Source organism: Lynx rufus, unplaced genomic scaffold, assembly GCF_022079265.1.
Source record: "Lynx rufus isolate CCGP_SWC_20201006 ecotype Redwood Valley unplaced genomic scaffold, mLynRuf1.p SCAF_7, whole genome shotgun sequence".
Lineage (NCBI taxonomy): Eukaryota > Metazoa > Chordata > Mammalia > Carnivora > Felidae > Lynx > Lynx rufus.
In genome coordinates this window covers 123,747,825-123,763,806 of record NW_025814889.1, presented here as the reverse complement: position 1 = coordinate 123,763,806, position 15,982 = coordinate 123,747,825, and the positions used below count along the sequence as shown (strand labels likewise).

At 45.5% G+C, this 15,982-nt stretch overlaps 1 protein-coding gene across 1 annotated transcript in view; it reads right to left on the bottom strand.

Annotated features, from left to right (window-relative positions):
• The window catches only part of STAB2 (stabilin 2), a 165,309-nt gene that overhangs the window by 87,856 nt on the left and 61,471 nt on the right, over positions 1-15,982 (bottom strand). Inside the window, exons 16-22 of the mRNA XM_047066788.1 lie at positions 12,360-12,413; positions 11,979-12,059; positions 9,935-10,087; positions 7,147-7,209; positions 4,197-4,283; positions 2,730-2,816; positions 1,287-1,398 (exon numbers count right to left, since the gene is read on the bottom strand). Of these exons, the coding sequence (XP_046922744.1) occupies positions 1,287-1,398; positions 2,730-2,816; positions 4,197-4,283; positions 7,147-7,209; positions 9,935-10,087; positions 11,979-12,059; positions 12,360-12,413 (637 nt within the window). The remainder of the gene's footprint in view (positions 1-1,286; positions 1,399-2,729; positions 2,817-4,196; positions 4,284-7,146; positions 7,210-9,934; positions 10,088-11,978; positions 12,060-12,359; positions 12,414-15,982) is intronic.

The window sequence follows — 15,982 nt, the reverse complement described above, 5'->3', positions numbered from 1 at the left end:
TAAGTTTTCAAACAGGGACTCGAACTTAGGCCTTCAAATTTCATTTCTGTTCGTGCCCAAGTGCCGACACAGTAGGTCAGTGTAGTAGCTGGTGTTCCACATGCCTGTTACCAGTTTCCACGTGAGCTGTTTACTTTGCTTTTGATTACAGGTGTTTAAAAATTGCAATGTGGGCTTCAGACTCAGGCTCCAATGCATGTGGGAGAGAGAGGAAGGAGGGGAAGTTTCTCAAACTTCAGTGGCAAGGATTTGGGGATTTGGATATGATCAGAAAGGAAGGCATCTGTGGTTCTGCCCCAGGAGGGTGATGGGAGAGGGATTCCTGTGGGTGCTTGGAGCCAATATCCAGGATAGGGAAGAGAGCCAGAGTGAGAGGGCTGGAAAAGCATGGCTGGATTTAAAACAAAAGACTTTTCATAAACTTTTAAACCAGCCAGGGCTTAATTGGCAAGGGACAGGGGGCCAGAAGGAAGGGGAGGCTCTCCCACCAGGGATGGCAGGCAGCCACAGAGCAGGACGAGAGGCGTTGGTGTAGGCAGCCCCCACCAAGTCTTCCCTGACCTCGGCATCCTGCCCCACTGGCCTCATAAAAATGCCAGCGTTAGTAGGCTTTGTAATAAAACTTTATTTTTTTTTTCCCCGAGAAACCTTATTTGGCACAAAGAACAGTGGATTAAGATCGGCAGCCGTGCCCCTGCTGTGCTCTAATGTCCTGGCCATCTTCAAAGGTAGCTATGAAGATCAGACAAGGTAAGAGAGGGGAAGGGCTGTGTTCTTTGTAACAAATGGATGAGTTAGTAGTGAGAATAGTAACAGCTCCATCTACGGATTTCCTGCTGGTGCAAGCTCTGTGCTAAAGCCTTAAATTATGATCTGATTTCATAAAAAACCCATGACGTGGGTACCAAACTTCATTTTATAAATGGGGAAATTGAGGCTCCATGAGAGACTTTTTCTAAGGTCACACAACCTGTCAGTTGCAGCGTGGGGATTTAACTTTGGTCGGCCTGATTCCACAGCAACTCTGATCTAATCATTTTGTTCTTTCAAGTTCTAATCTTAGTGAAGAAACATACATCGATATTTATTTTGGTAGATCTATGTATCTCTCCTCTTAAATATATACATGATGCAATTTTAAAAAGCATGATGCATGTTTTCAAGATTATGTAACTGCATCTTTGTTTGATGCCTAGCCAAGGGGCCGTGTTTGCACTACTGCTTTGCTGCAGTGCAGCAGGGATCCCGGCCGAGGAGCCAGAGGAAGCCTGGGAAGTACCACTTACTTTTGTCACACCGGGGTCCATATTTATTGGGGTCGGAGCAGAACTGGCACTGGGAGCCTTGGAAGCCATCCTGGCAAATGCACGTCCCGTTGCCGTCGAGGCCATCTGCGCACTGCGAGCAAAGGAGGCCCCAGGGGCGTTAGGACAACGCTCAACCGTGAAGGAGTCCCAGATGCCATCGTGCCATGGCCTGACTCTTTTGAGTGCAGATTCCATCTCTTTGGGACTCCTTGTAGAAAGCAGAGTTGTATTGGTATCGGGTAGGATGCTAAAACAGTGACAGGCTTGGGCTCCTGAGTTGGGATCTCGAACGTTAAGGGAAGCCATTCAGGGAGGAAGGGGGGTCACGGTGGCGCACTGGGAACCTGCAAACAATGCTTGAGGGATGGTGTGACAAGCCACTGACCTTCAGCAAGAAGGCTGGCCGTTGTCTCCATTGCTCTGCTTTATGACTTCAGACAGCAGTGTCTCCCCCTGCAGTGTAAGACTTTTTGCCTTTTCAGCCTTTTCCAGGTTGGCTTTGCAGCGCTCGCCGCGCATCCCGGTCGGGCCCCCGTGCCTCCCGCCGTCAGCTGCAGTAGCTGATTAGTACCCGCTCTGCCCTGTTCTCCTCACCTCACCTCAACCCGCTCATGAGTGCGGTTTTTCCTTCCCCTCAAAAGGGGCATATTTCAGATGTGGGTTTCTTAAATGCGTAGATCTGTAATTTCCCATGTGAACCGTAGCTCGTTTTACCTTTGTTTGTTTAGCCTCCAAACTAGGTGAGTTAAATTTGGGCCTTTACATTTTACTAGGTTGTGGAGGTGGGTTGAAAAAGGCAATCACCCAGGGGCACCTGGGTGGTGCAGTCAATTAAGCGTCTGACTCTTGATCTTGCCTCTCAGGTCATGATCTCATGGTTCGTGAGTTTGAGCCCCACATCGGGCTCTGCACTGATGATGCGGAGACTGCTTAAGATTCTCTCTCCTCTCTCTGCCCCTCCCCCGCTAGCACTCTGTCTCTGTCTCTGTCTCAAAATAAATAAATAAACTTAAAAAAAAAGCAATCACTGGGCAGTGCTTTTTTTTGTTTGTTTAAATTATCACAGAATCTTAGTTTTGGAAGGAATCTTGGAGGTCAATGCATGGTACCCTGCTACCTCCCATAAGAGGAAAGTCGGGTCAGAGGGAGCCTCGTTGAGCTATCCAAGGTCAAGTGGTCAGCAGCAGGAAAGCAAACCCTGGAACACCACCAGACTCCCCACTCCCCACCCCTGTTGCCCTCTGTCCCCAGATTCCTTCTGCTGCAGAACCTTCTGTTCTTTTAGCAACTGATCTATTTCTTGTACTTCCTGGGAGTAGTGGTTGACACTGTAACACTTCTTGGTTTAGTGATTTTAAAACTTATTTTTCCACTTGACTTAGGACAGGTCAACCTCAGCATTCATGACAAAGTTTTCATCACCTGGCCGTTCCCAGAGCACGGATTCGAGAAGCCTCCTGGACACTGGTTGCAGTCCGGCCCGTAGAAGCCTTTGCAGCACTTTGGTATCTGAAAAACAAAATGCATGTTGCTTTTTGAAACCGCAAGCAGAGTGCCAATTCCTCAAAGGAAGTATATTTTAATTTCCATTATTATAATCAACCCTGTGTGAGCCCGACTTTCTCTCTTGCAGATGACAGCACGGCTGGTGCACAGCCATCTGCTTGCCACACATGTACTAAGGCCGACCGCGTGCCAACCCGGCTCTGGCACCGTGAGAACGAGACGTGAAGGCTTGTGCTCATGCAGCCCATGGTCTATCAAGTCCAGGAAGAGACCACAAATTAAAAAAAAGAAAGAAAGGAAGGAAGGAAGGAAGGAAGGAAGGAAGGAAGGAAGGAAGAAAGGAAGGAAGGAAGAAAGGAAGGAAGGGAGAAAGGAAGGAAGGAAGAAAGAAAGGAAGGAAGAAAGAAAGGAAGGAAGAAAGAAAAAGAAAGAAAGAAAGGAAGGAAGAAGAAAGGAAGGAAGGAAGGAAGGAAGGAAGGAAGAAAGGAAGGAAGAAAGAAAGAAAAAGAAAGAAAGAAAGGAAGGAAGAAGAAAGGAAGGAAGGAAGAAAGGAAGGAAGAAAGGAAGGAAGGAAGGAAGAAAGGAAGGAAGAAAGAAAGAAAAAGAAAGAAAGAAAGGAAGGAAGAAGAAAGGAAGGAAGGAAGGAAGGAAGGAAGAAAGGAAGGAAGGAAGGAAGGAAGGAAGAAAGAAAAAGAAAGAAAGAAAGGAAAGAAGAAGAAAGGAAGGAAGGAAGGAAGAAAGGAAGGAAGGAAGGAAGGAAGGAAGGAAGGGAGAAAGGAAGGAAGGAAGGAAGGAAGGAAGGAAGGAAGGAAGGAAGAAAGAAAGAAAGAAAGAAAGGAAGGAAGGAAGGAAGAGAGAAAGAAAGAAAGAAAGAAAGAAAGAAAGAAAGAAAGAAAGAAAGAAAGTTAGAAAGTTTCCGAGATCTGTAATCGCTGGGAAGACAAAATACTGTAGTGAAATGGTGGCAGGTGGGGACAAAGGTCAGGGGAGACTGGGGGGCCACTGTGCATTGGGTGGTGACAGGGGGTGAGTTAAACACTTGAAAGATGAACCAGTTCCAAGACAATCCTGGAAGAGTTCTCCGAGGGAGGGAGGGGAAAGCATGCACGTTCTGATGTGGGAGTGAGGGTAAGAGACAGGTCGGAGCCCTGGCAGAGGCTGGGCCGTGCGGGAGCATCGGGAGTGTAGGCTCTGTGTTAAGAGCGATAGGGAGCCACAGGAGAGAGGGATGCAGGGAGGGGGGTGACCCAGACACCATGTAGAGCCCGCCCTTCCATTCCCCTGTAGGAAGACATTGCCAAGGCCCCACCAGCAACCTGTGAGCCCGCAGACCCTGAGGCCCAAGAGCGTCGCCCTGGAGCTGCCCTTTGCTGCTGGCCTCACCTTCACAGTGGCATTACAGTATCTGGCACAGCCGCTCTTCAGGCTCCTTATTCTGCCAGTATAGACACATCTGTGTGTGAAGAGCGTCTGGAAGAAAGCCAATGGGAAAAATGCACTGAGTCTGTGTTTTGAGGTCCTCTGGGGGTTGGTCAGCTTCTGCATATACTGGACATCCTACTTCCATTTACTGTCGATGTCAGGGAAGCGCCCCAGAGCACACCAGCCCACGTGGCTCCCAGCCGGAGCTCAGTCACCTTCTTTAGGCCTCGGTTACCTTCTTGGTAGAATACAGGCGGGATTTGCACAAATAAGGGCACATTTATCTTTACATCTCCTCTCGTGCCATAGCAGACATTGCCAATCAATCAGGGAACACTTTCCTGTTCATCCAGGATGTGGCTTAGCCTCCCTTCCAATCAATAGCCATCCCTAAGCTCCTGCTATATAGAAATTTTGGAGGCAGTAGAGAGTCTCTCTCTAATTTGTAGAAAGATCTACAATCAGGAGTGGTGTGTATGGGTAGGGGGGCAGGTTTAAATGCAACTTTTCACTCTGTAACCCCTGGTGCCTAATCATAATTATCTAGAGCTCCCATTTCAGCGAGAACTTACTAAAGGCAGACACATTGCATATATGAGGTCATTTATCTTTAACTCCATGTGGATATTTTTCATCCCTCTTTGTAGATGAGGGAACTGAGGCCCAGACAGGTAAATCTTTTTTTTCTAAAATGTCCTGAGAATGGGTCTTACCATGTACTAGCTTTAGGATAGCAGAGGCAAGTCACGTAGTCTCTGTGGGCCTCAGCTGCCTCATCTGTGAAATGGGACGATAATGCTGATCCCAGGTTTTATCGTAAGCATTTTGTCCCTGGCTCAAAGTTTATGTCAGAGAAACGTTGATGCTGAAGCTTAAGAAGGTAGCACTGAGAATTTCACGGACTATAAAATCCTAAAATCTGAGATATATAAAGGAATTTTGAGGACACTGAAGAAGAAATATTCAGTCCTCTTGTTGGATCTCAGGATAATTAAGCAAGTCTAGATCATAGGAGCCTGCAAAGGGCAGTTTTGAGGCTTTTCTGGTTCTAACCCATGGTCTAATTACCCCTTCTTCCTCTCCTTCTTTTCCTTACTTGGGCTGAGGCAATGTAGAGTCATGGTTTTGCCACATATTAGCTGTGTGACCTTGTGCAAGATATTCTATGTTTCCTTACCTCATTCCCAGATTACACGATGGATATAATGATAATATACCTACCTCATAGGTTTGCTATATAAAGCATTTAGAACAATGTCTGGCACACAACAATTACTGATGCTAGTCAACATGATTTCCTCTTTTCTCCTCCCTCTCCATATTCCCTGGTTGACAGCATCCTGCAGGACTCAGCGGTGATGGCTGTACTGAGCAAAATAAATACCTGAACAGCTGTGCCCATTTAATTTTAACGTTTTGCCTTATTAAGTGCTTCTCAGTAGGATTGTGTTAAAGATCTCATGTCCTTCCCTAGTGATCTATGCTAGTGTTGAATGAAACTTCTGGTTGATATGCTCTCTTTTAGGACAAAATTATAGGCAGAAATTTCTCTCATCAATTTTACCTTGGAGCATTTTGCTTTTGCCACCAGTAGAGTCCTTGACATGTGAATTCTGGATTATTATATACTATCTGTTTCCTTGTTAGATTAGAGCTTCTCAACACAAGAACAAAACCAGAACAAAACAGTAACTCATTTGTCTTTATGCTCTAGGAACCAGCTCTCATTAGATGTGTCCAGAATTCAGTGAAACTTGAAAAGGGTTTGATGGTCCTAATATCATTTTCTTGATAGTCTTTGTATTTCTATCTAGAAAAATGCTTAGGAAGGGCAAACAGGAGTATGGTGTGGCAGAATGTGCCAAATAAGGCCATTTCGGCATAGGGATTATTTTGACTCAAAGCACTTGAAAAACAGCAGATAGAAAAGGGACACTCTGGCTTCTGACCTCCCCATTTCTTTCTGAAAACAGGAGATCAAACTGTCCTGTGAAAGATGCCCTCCCTGCATCAGGACCCAAGAGACATCTTGTCACCAGAGACAGGAAGCTGAGGTCAAGAAAAACCTGCACCAGTGGACCTTGTTAAAATAGCTGTGAACTTCCTCGAGCCTTCCTGTACGTTTTCGTGACTTTTCCACAATTGCCTCTCTTTAGTCAACCTACTATATAAAAGTTTGGGTTTTGCCATTTCTTTGCCTCTTCATTTTCCTCAGGGGGCTCCCAAGGAGCATGTTAAAGCTGTGAACTTTCCTCTTGTTAATCCGTCTAATGTTAATTTAATTCTCAGGCCCAGCTGGAGACCTTAAGATGGTGAAGGTAAAGGTTTGCCCCCCCTGCACAAACTTAGGAGGGCTAAGTAGGGAAGGAATGAACCTTTACTGAGTAGCCACTTGATACGTATTGTACTTGGGTTTTTATCTATGCTAATCCTATTATTGTTATTATTATTATTATTACTTACAGACAAAGGAAGTTAGTGTAAAGGCTAAGCAATAATGCACCTAGGGTTAATGAGCAAGGATTCAAACACAGCTCTGTCTACCCTTCCCCATATAGTAGGCTAAGAGCTAGTGTGAAGTTACCCCAGTTGGAATAGATATCTTTTTTCTTTTTCAGTTTATTTATTTGATAGAGAAAAAGAGTGAGCAGGGGAGAGGCAGAGAGAGAGGGAAAGAGAGACAATCCCAAGCAGGCCCCACACGGCTAGTGCAGAGCCTGATGTGGGGCTCGAACCCACAAACTGTGAGATCATGACCTGAGCAGAGACCAAGAGTCAGATGCTTAACTGACTGAGCCACCCAGGCACCCCTGAATTAATATCTTTTAAGAAGAAAGGTAGAAAGGATGAAAAACACCACCAGTGGGGGTTGCTTGGGTGTTGTGTGGTTTCATGAAGCTGTCACACTCACTGTGCGCTCAGAATTAGCAGGACATTTGCTCCAATACACCAGGGAACAGCTCACACAGGTGCCCTGGAAGGGAAGACAATGGATCAGTACAGGTGCCCCTGGAAGAGGGAGCAGGGACCACCCGATCCAGTCTCATGTGTCCCTCCTACGGAGGGGGTTCCACTAGTTCAACAGTCGAGGCCTCTGTCTCCACTCCCCACTGCTGCCTCTCCAGCGAGGAGTGAAGTCAGTGCCAGGGGGATTGGGACCTGGAGCTCAGCCTGTTCAGAGCGGCCCACTCCACCCCCGCTTTCAGGGTCAGACTGTAGGTCCACTGGCCTCAGGCTTCTGATTGACTCTGTGCCATGTAAGGCGCCTGTCCCCAGGGAGGCACTGCAGTTGTCCACCTGCTAGGGGTGACGCATTAGTGCTGGCCGCACACTTATGGCTTTGTACTCCAATTAGCTTCCCACCAGTGGAGCTGAATGTTGAATCTCTGCCTTTCACTCCCTTGGGCTTCTTGCTTTATTGGTTCTGAATTCAGGAGGAAGGAGAGGGGTGTGTGCCTCCAAATCTTTCCAGATCAATTCTCTGACCTTCTCTATTGGGCTCTGTGCTCCAGCAGGTAGACGTCAAAGAACGGTCTCTCAGCCTCTCCTGCCAGCTTCTGATTGGTCTTGGCCAATGTGAGGTGCCAGCAGGAGACTGGTGGGTAGGAGAAGGGCAAGATCAAGGTACTTCTTCCCTACATCTCTGCTTGGATATCATTCCTATAGCTCCTGATAGATGTCACTTCTTCCATCCTTCCAGCCCTCATTGGGTTCAGGTACCTCCAGTCCCTTCCCTCCTCACTTCTTTGGTCTTGGGTGGTAATGGTTTCCTGCCATTACTTCTCCTTGGATGCCCCAGCATCACTGGTTTGTCTCCTTAGCCCTGCCCACCTCTCTGTAGTAGTGTTTTCATTAAAGTCTCTTCATTTGAACTGTTGGGATAAGTTCTGTTTCCTGCGGGGGCTCTAACTAGAACAGAGAATTACTAATTAAACCTCTAAACATACATACCTAAAGGCAGCTATGGGTTCAAGCTGGTGAAAATTGAGACTTCTAGACACTGCCTGCCTCTCCTAGTCTGTGTTGCCCTAAATATTTCACAGAGAATGCATTTGTACTTTTAATAGACCTCATCGAAACCATCCTAAATCATGTAGAGCATATAGATTTGGCCTTAAACCCAGAGAAAATAGTAAAAGAAGACTATCCTAAGGCAGGTGTTGGCAAGCTCTTTCTCCTATTAAACCAAAATCCTTTGGGTTGCCTCTCAAAGTCACATATTGAGTTGCAGCTGCTTGGGGTGGGGAAGCTCTGAAGTCAATAATTAGACTCCTGTTGAGTCTTTCTGGCAGAGACCCTATTTTCCTAAATCTTTCACCTTTGCAATAGAAGATGAGACTATTCTCAGCTGGCCTATTCTGATCTTCACCCCGGCCCAAGCCAGGTGATGCACTTGCCAAAACTTTTTTCAGAGAATGAACCAAGCATAAATCACTGCCAGAAACTGGCCGTGAAAGTGACTCTCTGCCTCTCTTAAAAGGTGGTGCTCAGAGTTGAATCAAATCCTCCTTATGGTATATGAAGGGCACAGAGGACTAGTCCCATCACAATATCCTAAAACGTATCAGAAGAGCCAGCCACAATCCTGTGCCAGGTGTCCAACTGGCTATTTCCAGCCTTCACGATAAGAAGAGGGAATAAATAAAACCTATAAAATGAGGCCATTATTCCTTGTTCAATGCCCATATTCCAAGGATATTTTGAGAACAATCATTGAAGCATTATTGAAGTGTCCTGAAGAGTATTATTGAGTGTCCCAGACCTATTATTGCTGCAACTTTGGGGGTATGGTTTCCATGGGAACTGAAAGATTACATGTGCAGCAGTGTTGAAATTTGGGGTGCTTTGAAGAGAAGCAGCTGAACCAAGTAAGTTGCTATGGAAACAGGAAAGGCCATTAGAGGGTACCCAAGCTCTTAGGCAAATAGAAAGTTTGGTATTTGAAAAGAAAAACAGAAAGATGGTTGATTGGTGAGGCCAGAGCATCTCCCTGAGAAGAAATTCTATTTTAAGTTTCTTAGAGTAAAGCTATGGACCTGGAGCAAGGTAGTCCCAGGTGACAGAGACAGGGATTGATCCTGCTTCTTCAAGGGTAGTGGGTTGAATAGTGTTCCCCACCAAATTCATGTTCTCCTGATTGAGTCTTTGCAAATGTAGTTAGTTAAGATGGGGTCATACTAGATTAGGGTCGGCTCTGAATCTAATGACTGGTGTCCTTAAAAGAAGCGAAGGGGACACACAGTGACCTACACAGGGAAGAAAGCCAATGCCAAGGATCACTGGGAGGCAGCAGTAGCCGGAAGAGGCAAGGAAGGATCTCCCTTCCAGAGCCTTCAGAGGGAGCACAGCCCTGCTAATCCCTTGATTTCAGGCCACTGGCCGCCAGAATTGTGAGAGAATAAATTTCTGTTGCTCTAAGCCTCTGAGTTTGTGGTAGTTTGTTATGGCAGCTCTAAAAAGCCAATATAGCTGGAAGGCATCGATCATTGTGGAAAATTCCCCAGTGGAGCTTTCATTAACACTTTATGAAATAGGACCTTGGGTCTGCCTGCCTCTTCATGGAGGCGGAAACCCCTCTGGAATGAGTCTCCTGTGGTGAAATTCTCCTTGTCAGCTTCCTGAGAATTGTGAGAGGAAAGAATGTTGCCTACTCTGTGGGGCTGTTTAGGGGCCCCTCTTTATTTTTCTAGTTTCCTTACCAATTTCATCTCTCTCTTGGTTTCATCACATCGGTGAGGCAGAATGGGCACAATGGAGGGAGGAACAAGAACTCCAGTCAGGGTGTAGATTCGACCATTTTTGGCAGTGACTTCAGTGTCTTCCATTGCTACACCATTTGCCAGAATCTGTCCCTGGAAAGAAGCAATGACACCTTTTGTTCTGTCCTGCAGGGCCAGCAATCCTCAGGCAGAGCTGAGTAGTGGCAACCTCTCTAAAGAGTCTTCAACATCACTTAACTTTTTTTTGAGTGGAAGGTTGCTATGAGAAGGGCTGGGCTCATATTCCAGCTCTATAATGTATTTGCTAAGAGACCTTGGCGTAACTGTTTTACCTCTCTGTTGGCGAATTGGGGATCTATTCATTCAGATACATTTACTGACCTTGTATTAAGCTCTGCTTTAGGTGCTGGGGATACATCAGTAAAAAAAAAACCCCAAAAAACAAAAAAAAACACAAAAAAACCCACCCCAAAACCAAAACCAAAACCAAAACCAAACCAGACAAGCCCTTGCTAATGTTGTAGGCAGGGAGCAGAAAATGAATAGATTAGCAAAGAATTCTGACCTCCACACCACTCCCCCCAAATCTGCTCCAGCTGCAGTATTAATGGCAACTCCATCCTTCTGGGGGGTCGAGTCAGAAGCTCAGGAGTCTTCTTCCTCTAATCCATCAGCAAATTCTCTTGAGGCTTCCTTCAAAATAGCTTCAGAATGCATCCACGTCTTCCCACACCCCTGCTCCTTGGTCTGAGTCACCATCGTTCTTCTCCAGACTAGCTCCAGCTAGCTTCAGCTCCAGACTAGCCTTTCCTGAACATGCATCCGATCATGTCATCTGCCCTGCTTGAAATCCCCCACGGTCTCTCATCTCATTTAAAGTAAAGAGTTCTTCGGCCATGTGTGACCTGACCCCACTTCTCCTTCTCCCTCCTACTGCCTTGACTTCTCCTACCGCTCCTCCTTCAACCCCTCAGTTCCAGCCATGATGAACTTGCTGTTTCTCATCCAGGAATATCCTTTCTTTGTTTCCTGTCTCTAGAATGTTCCTTCCTCCAGATATTCATGCTGCTTGTTCCTTCATTTCCTTCAGGACTTTGCCCTGATATTTTCTCCTCCATGAGGATTTCTTGGGCACTTTATGTAAAATGTCAGCCCCACCCTTGCTTCAGCCCCTTGTTTGTTTGTTTGTTTGCCTTAGCACTTACTACTTTCTAATAGATGCTGTGTTTTACTTACTTAATTTGTTTATTGTCTGTCATCCTATTCACTAGAATGAAAGTTCCATGCAGCTAGAGACTTTTCCCTATTTGCTCAGTGGGCTACATATAGGACCCAGAATGATGTCTAGCACATAGTTGCAACTCGGTAGATACAGAAAAGATGAATCATCATCATCATCACCACCAACAGTGAATCAACAAGAACCATAATCTGCATGCTGTCAGACTTTGGCTGTATTAGCTCCGAGAAGTACTGGAATAACACTGCCTCACGGAGTTTCTTGAATAAGTCATGTTCCCTCCCACCTCAGGACCTTTGCACATGTTCTCCCTTCTGCCTGGAACTCTCTTCTACTCATCTCTGACCAAGTTTACTGTACTCATCCGTTGAAGCTTGGCTAATACATTGCTCCCTCACTGAGGACCTCTAGACCCCCAGACTGGTACAGCCTCCTCCTATTGTAAGCTCTCATTATAATTACAATGACACTTCTTACAATTATAATTAAATAATTAACTGGCTGCTAATTCCTTGTTTAAAGTCTGTTTTCCTTGCTGAAATGTAAGCTTGTCTTCTTCATTGCTTTATCCTTGGCATCTAGTTCAGAGTCTCACACATGTAGCTGCTCAGCAAATTAATAATGAATTGAAATAATGAAATGAAGGAAATGGCAAGCGAATGAAATAATCATAAAGATTGTAAGCCTGTGAGTTAGCATAGAGGTAGGATAACATGATGAACAAGCATAAGCAGAGCATAAATGCATATGAGTCATGACACCTGCGGTAAAATTTTCACCTACGTTGTTGGTTGTGTTGAACTGTATGATCTGGTTGGCCATGCTCCTAATGTGTGGGGTCGAAATGAGAGTGGCCACTTCAAGCTGCAAAAGAGAACAATAGAGACTTTTTGAGCAATGCATAGAGCCCTGATTTTGTAAAGTTCTCACTGGGAAAAAATAGCCTGGAAGTCTATGAAATAAATAATGGGAGCTTTGATGTCATGAGTTTTGTGGCTTTGAGGATTTCTCTGATAACAGGCTCACTATTCATTGCTAAGGGTATGCTCAGGGCTACAGATAAAGAACAATTGTCACACATTTTCTAGCACTGTAATAATGGAATTTAAGAGGGGTCAGATATGTGGAAAGCAGGGAAAAATAGAGCAGGAAAGTGGGGCCAACCTGAGTAAATGGGACAATGTGGTATCTGACGAGTTCCAGAAGCTTCCGAGATCCCTGCAAAGGAATCAAAATACTTCTTTAGTCATTGCAGAAAACACAACTTTCCCCCTCTTGTGGGTACCTCCTCCAGTGACTCTGGGCACATAAATAAAAAATAAGAAAAATAAATGACCCATTAACTCTTCACTAGGAAGTGGAAGGTGAGAAAAACCCCATCTGCAAATAGCTAACATTCACCAAATCCCTGCTTTGTGTCAGGGACTGTTCTGAAAACATTATGCACACATTTTATTTAATTTTCTTAAAAACCTATGGGGGAGGGACTGCTATCGACTCATTTTATGCATGATAACACCGAGTTTTAAAGACGCGACAGATGTCCCAAAGTTAACCTAGGGTATAAGACTAAGAAGTTCTCAGTCACTCTGCTCCATTACCTCTCTGAGTGTCTAAAGCTACATTCTGGATTTTCTAAGAGAGCCTCAGTTTAGGATTCTGTTTTCTTTCTCTATAAATAAATGCCTGCTTGTCAGACCACATACTGGTTATTTAGGAATATACAATCCTTAGGAATATGTGGTCAGGATGTTTTCCCCTTCTGTGCTACCATGGTACATGGTCATCTCTCCTTCAAAGATTTCTCATACTTTGGAAAAACTGTAGCAGCAGAGGGAAAAAGAGAGCCTTGGGACCATCAGCAGGTCCCCACAGGGGTGCCGTGGGGAGAGCGTACAGAGGTGAGGAGCATGGGGAACCATTCTCTCTGGGGACCAGTGGCCATGGCGGTCTGCTGCAGGATGTCTGCAATCTCCCAGTAGAGTCAGAGCTGAGAGTTAGAAGCTTCATAGCCCTTAAGTTCTGCTTCTTTATTTTTGAAAATGTTTATTTATTTATTAGAGACAGAGACAGAGACAGAGACAGAGACAGAGAATGCCAAGCAGGCTCCATCCTGTCAGCTCGGAGCCCAACGTGGGACTCGATCCCATGAACTGTGAGATCATGACCTGAGCTGAAGCCAAGAGTTGGATGTTGAACCAGCTGAGCCACCCAGACCCCGCCATCCTTGAGTTCTGCTTCTCACGTGGCACAGCCATGGTTACTCTGGCTTGGACAGGAGGAGGATCACGAATCAAGATCATAGTAACCTTCCAGAGGCTGACCATTCTAGGGACACGTTACAATAGCGAAAAGTCCCAGGCCAAAAGAAATCCCTGCTGAATCTGAGTTCCATTCTCTCAGACTCCCTTCTGCATTTGTTCTTGGTCCCTGCGCCTGGGGAGTTACCCGCAGGCAGCATCCTGGCTTGTCTGGGACGGCCCTGGTTCACACCTGTTATTTTGGCAGCCCCATTCGCTCTCAGGTGTCCCGGTGTGGATGATGGATTGCATGGCCACCACATCCATAAGCCAAAGGCAGTATGCGCAGAGCAGGGTTTCCGTAAGAATGTTCAAGTTGGACACCAGGTAGCCAGCCCTGGAAGTGATGTTTTCTGGAGCCCTGGCTCTGTTCCTGCATGGCTTTGAGCAAGTCACTTTGACTCTGGGTCTTCACTTCCCCTTGCAGCTGCTTTATGGTACTCAGAAGTGAGGGCTTGGGGGTAGACGCAATGCTATTACAAGTTTGGACGTTCAGTGGCAGAAAATGTGAGAAAAAGTGGGGACCGCCGGGGAACGTCAGCCCAAACTGGGCTGCAAACTCTTGCAAGGCAGGGACGGGGCCTGTCTGGCTTATTAATCAGCGTCGCCAGGTGGTACAGTGCAGGACCCACAGCGGACCCTGCGTAAACATCTGCGCCAATAAGTTGAATGGGGGAAGAGGTCCTGGGAAGAGCACTGAGCTGGACGTTGGCGTCTTGAGTTCTAATCCCGAGTCTGCTTCTGTGACCTTGAGCTAGCCACTTAGCTCCTCTAGTCTTGGTTTCACCTGCAAGAGAACGGGCCTGGTGTGGACCCCTTCCAACCCTCCGATTCTGTAGGAAAGCCTTTATCAGCTGGGTAATTCACTCCTAAAGCCCTACGGATTCATTGGTGTTGGATCCTTTTTACAAGAAAGAGGAGAATAAAAGGGACAAAGGGATGGATGAGCGTCATTCCTGCCATTGTGGAGAGCCTGTCTCCTGTCCCGTGGCTGGGAGCCATGAAGGTCATCATTCAGTCCAGCGCGGCTCAAATTGACAGGATGTGTGTCCAGGTGCTGCTGGTGTTGGGGAGCCTGTCGGTGTAGTGCACCCTTTCCCTTATGAAGACATTCGCTTCCTCCCTGCTGTTTTAGGTAAAAATAACAAAAAACCAAGCCTTTTGATGCTAGGGCAGAAAGAGAGCGGGTTTTCTACCAAACTGTTAATGTGACCTTCAACTCTTTAATTTCACCTCCCTTTGTCCCATTTTACTTGCAGGGTATCTGTGAGCTGGCAAGGGCCAGTCTCTGGTATCCTCTGCTTTCATTTTGCCTAGTTCAGTGATGAAGTCATAAACTGGGGCTGGTAATCAGTAGCTGTGGTCTCTGTGGGGATAGGGTGGTTTCAGGACAGAAATTTTGCCTCAGGGAGAAGCAGAAAGATACACTGGAAAGGAAACACGGCATTCCAAAATCAGAATTAGAAACCATTCCTCTAATGAAATCAGTTTATTTTCCATTTCACTGGCTTAGCTGATGGGGGCTTTACTGTCTCCAGCTGAGGTTGTTCCCCGAAATAAAGCTAAAAGATGCTATTAAAATGCATGGAGAGAGAAGGACCTTCCTACAGATTGAGAAGTTTTAACTGAACAGGTTCTGGACCTGAGAAAAGAGCAGAAATGATCATTTGATTCCTCACCTAGGAATTAAAGTAGAAGAACAGTTTGGGCTAAGAAAAAAGAGATTTGAAATTTTTATATTCTTTGTGGGAAGAAAAGTACTGCCTTTGAGAACAAGGAGATTGAGAGCCAGAAGCAGTAGTGTCCTGGTAAATCGGTTCTACAGGGGAAAAAAGTAGCCCAGATTTATAGAGTTGGCCAATTTCTGTCATGGTAATATTCTTACCATAGGTGAGAATTTCAAGCTACAAGGTTATCTCACTGAACTAAGCTGGGAAGAGGTTCACAATCTACTCTCCAGAGCCAGAGCAAGCCAGCTCCAGCCACAGCTGGAAGGAGTTATGAGGAGAGAGGAAGACAAGAGGTTTCTGAGCAAAATTGCTTGACAGAAAATCAGGGAGGTTGATTTTTTTCAATTCTAGTTAAAACGTTTTGTTTTAATTTTAAGTGTAGCTGGTTAGGTGTCTGAGAACTCCTTTAATATTATTTTTTTTAATGGTATCATATAAGAAGCCATGTACTCAGCGAGGCCATATAATCTCAAGATTTTAATAATTTCCTAGGGGAGCCACATTACTTTTTAGCTTTAAAAGTAAGTATGAGTGTGAGCTCCAAAGAGAGCTATAACCATCTTTCTGCAATAGCTACATTTCGGAAAACTTGCATGTGAATAGTATTTTAAAAATAGCATCCTATCTTGAAGACACTGGGAAATCTGACATTTTAAGTGGAAACCTGTAGCAATGTTTTAATATGTTGAACATCTATTTGCAGTGTAAGAGATTACCTTCTGATTTATCTCCTCAATCCACATATTTTTAATCCAAA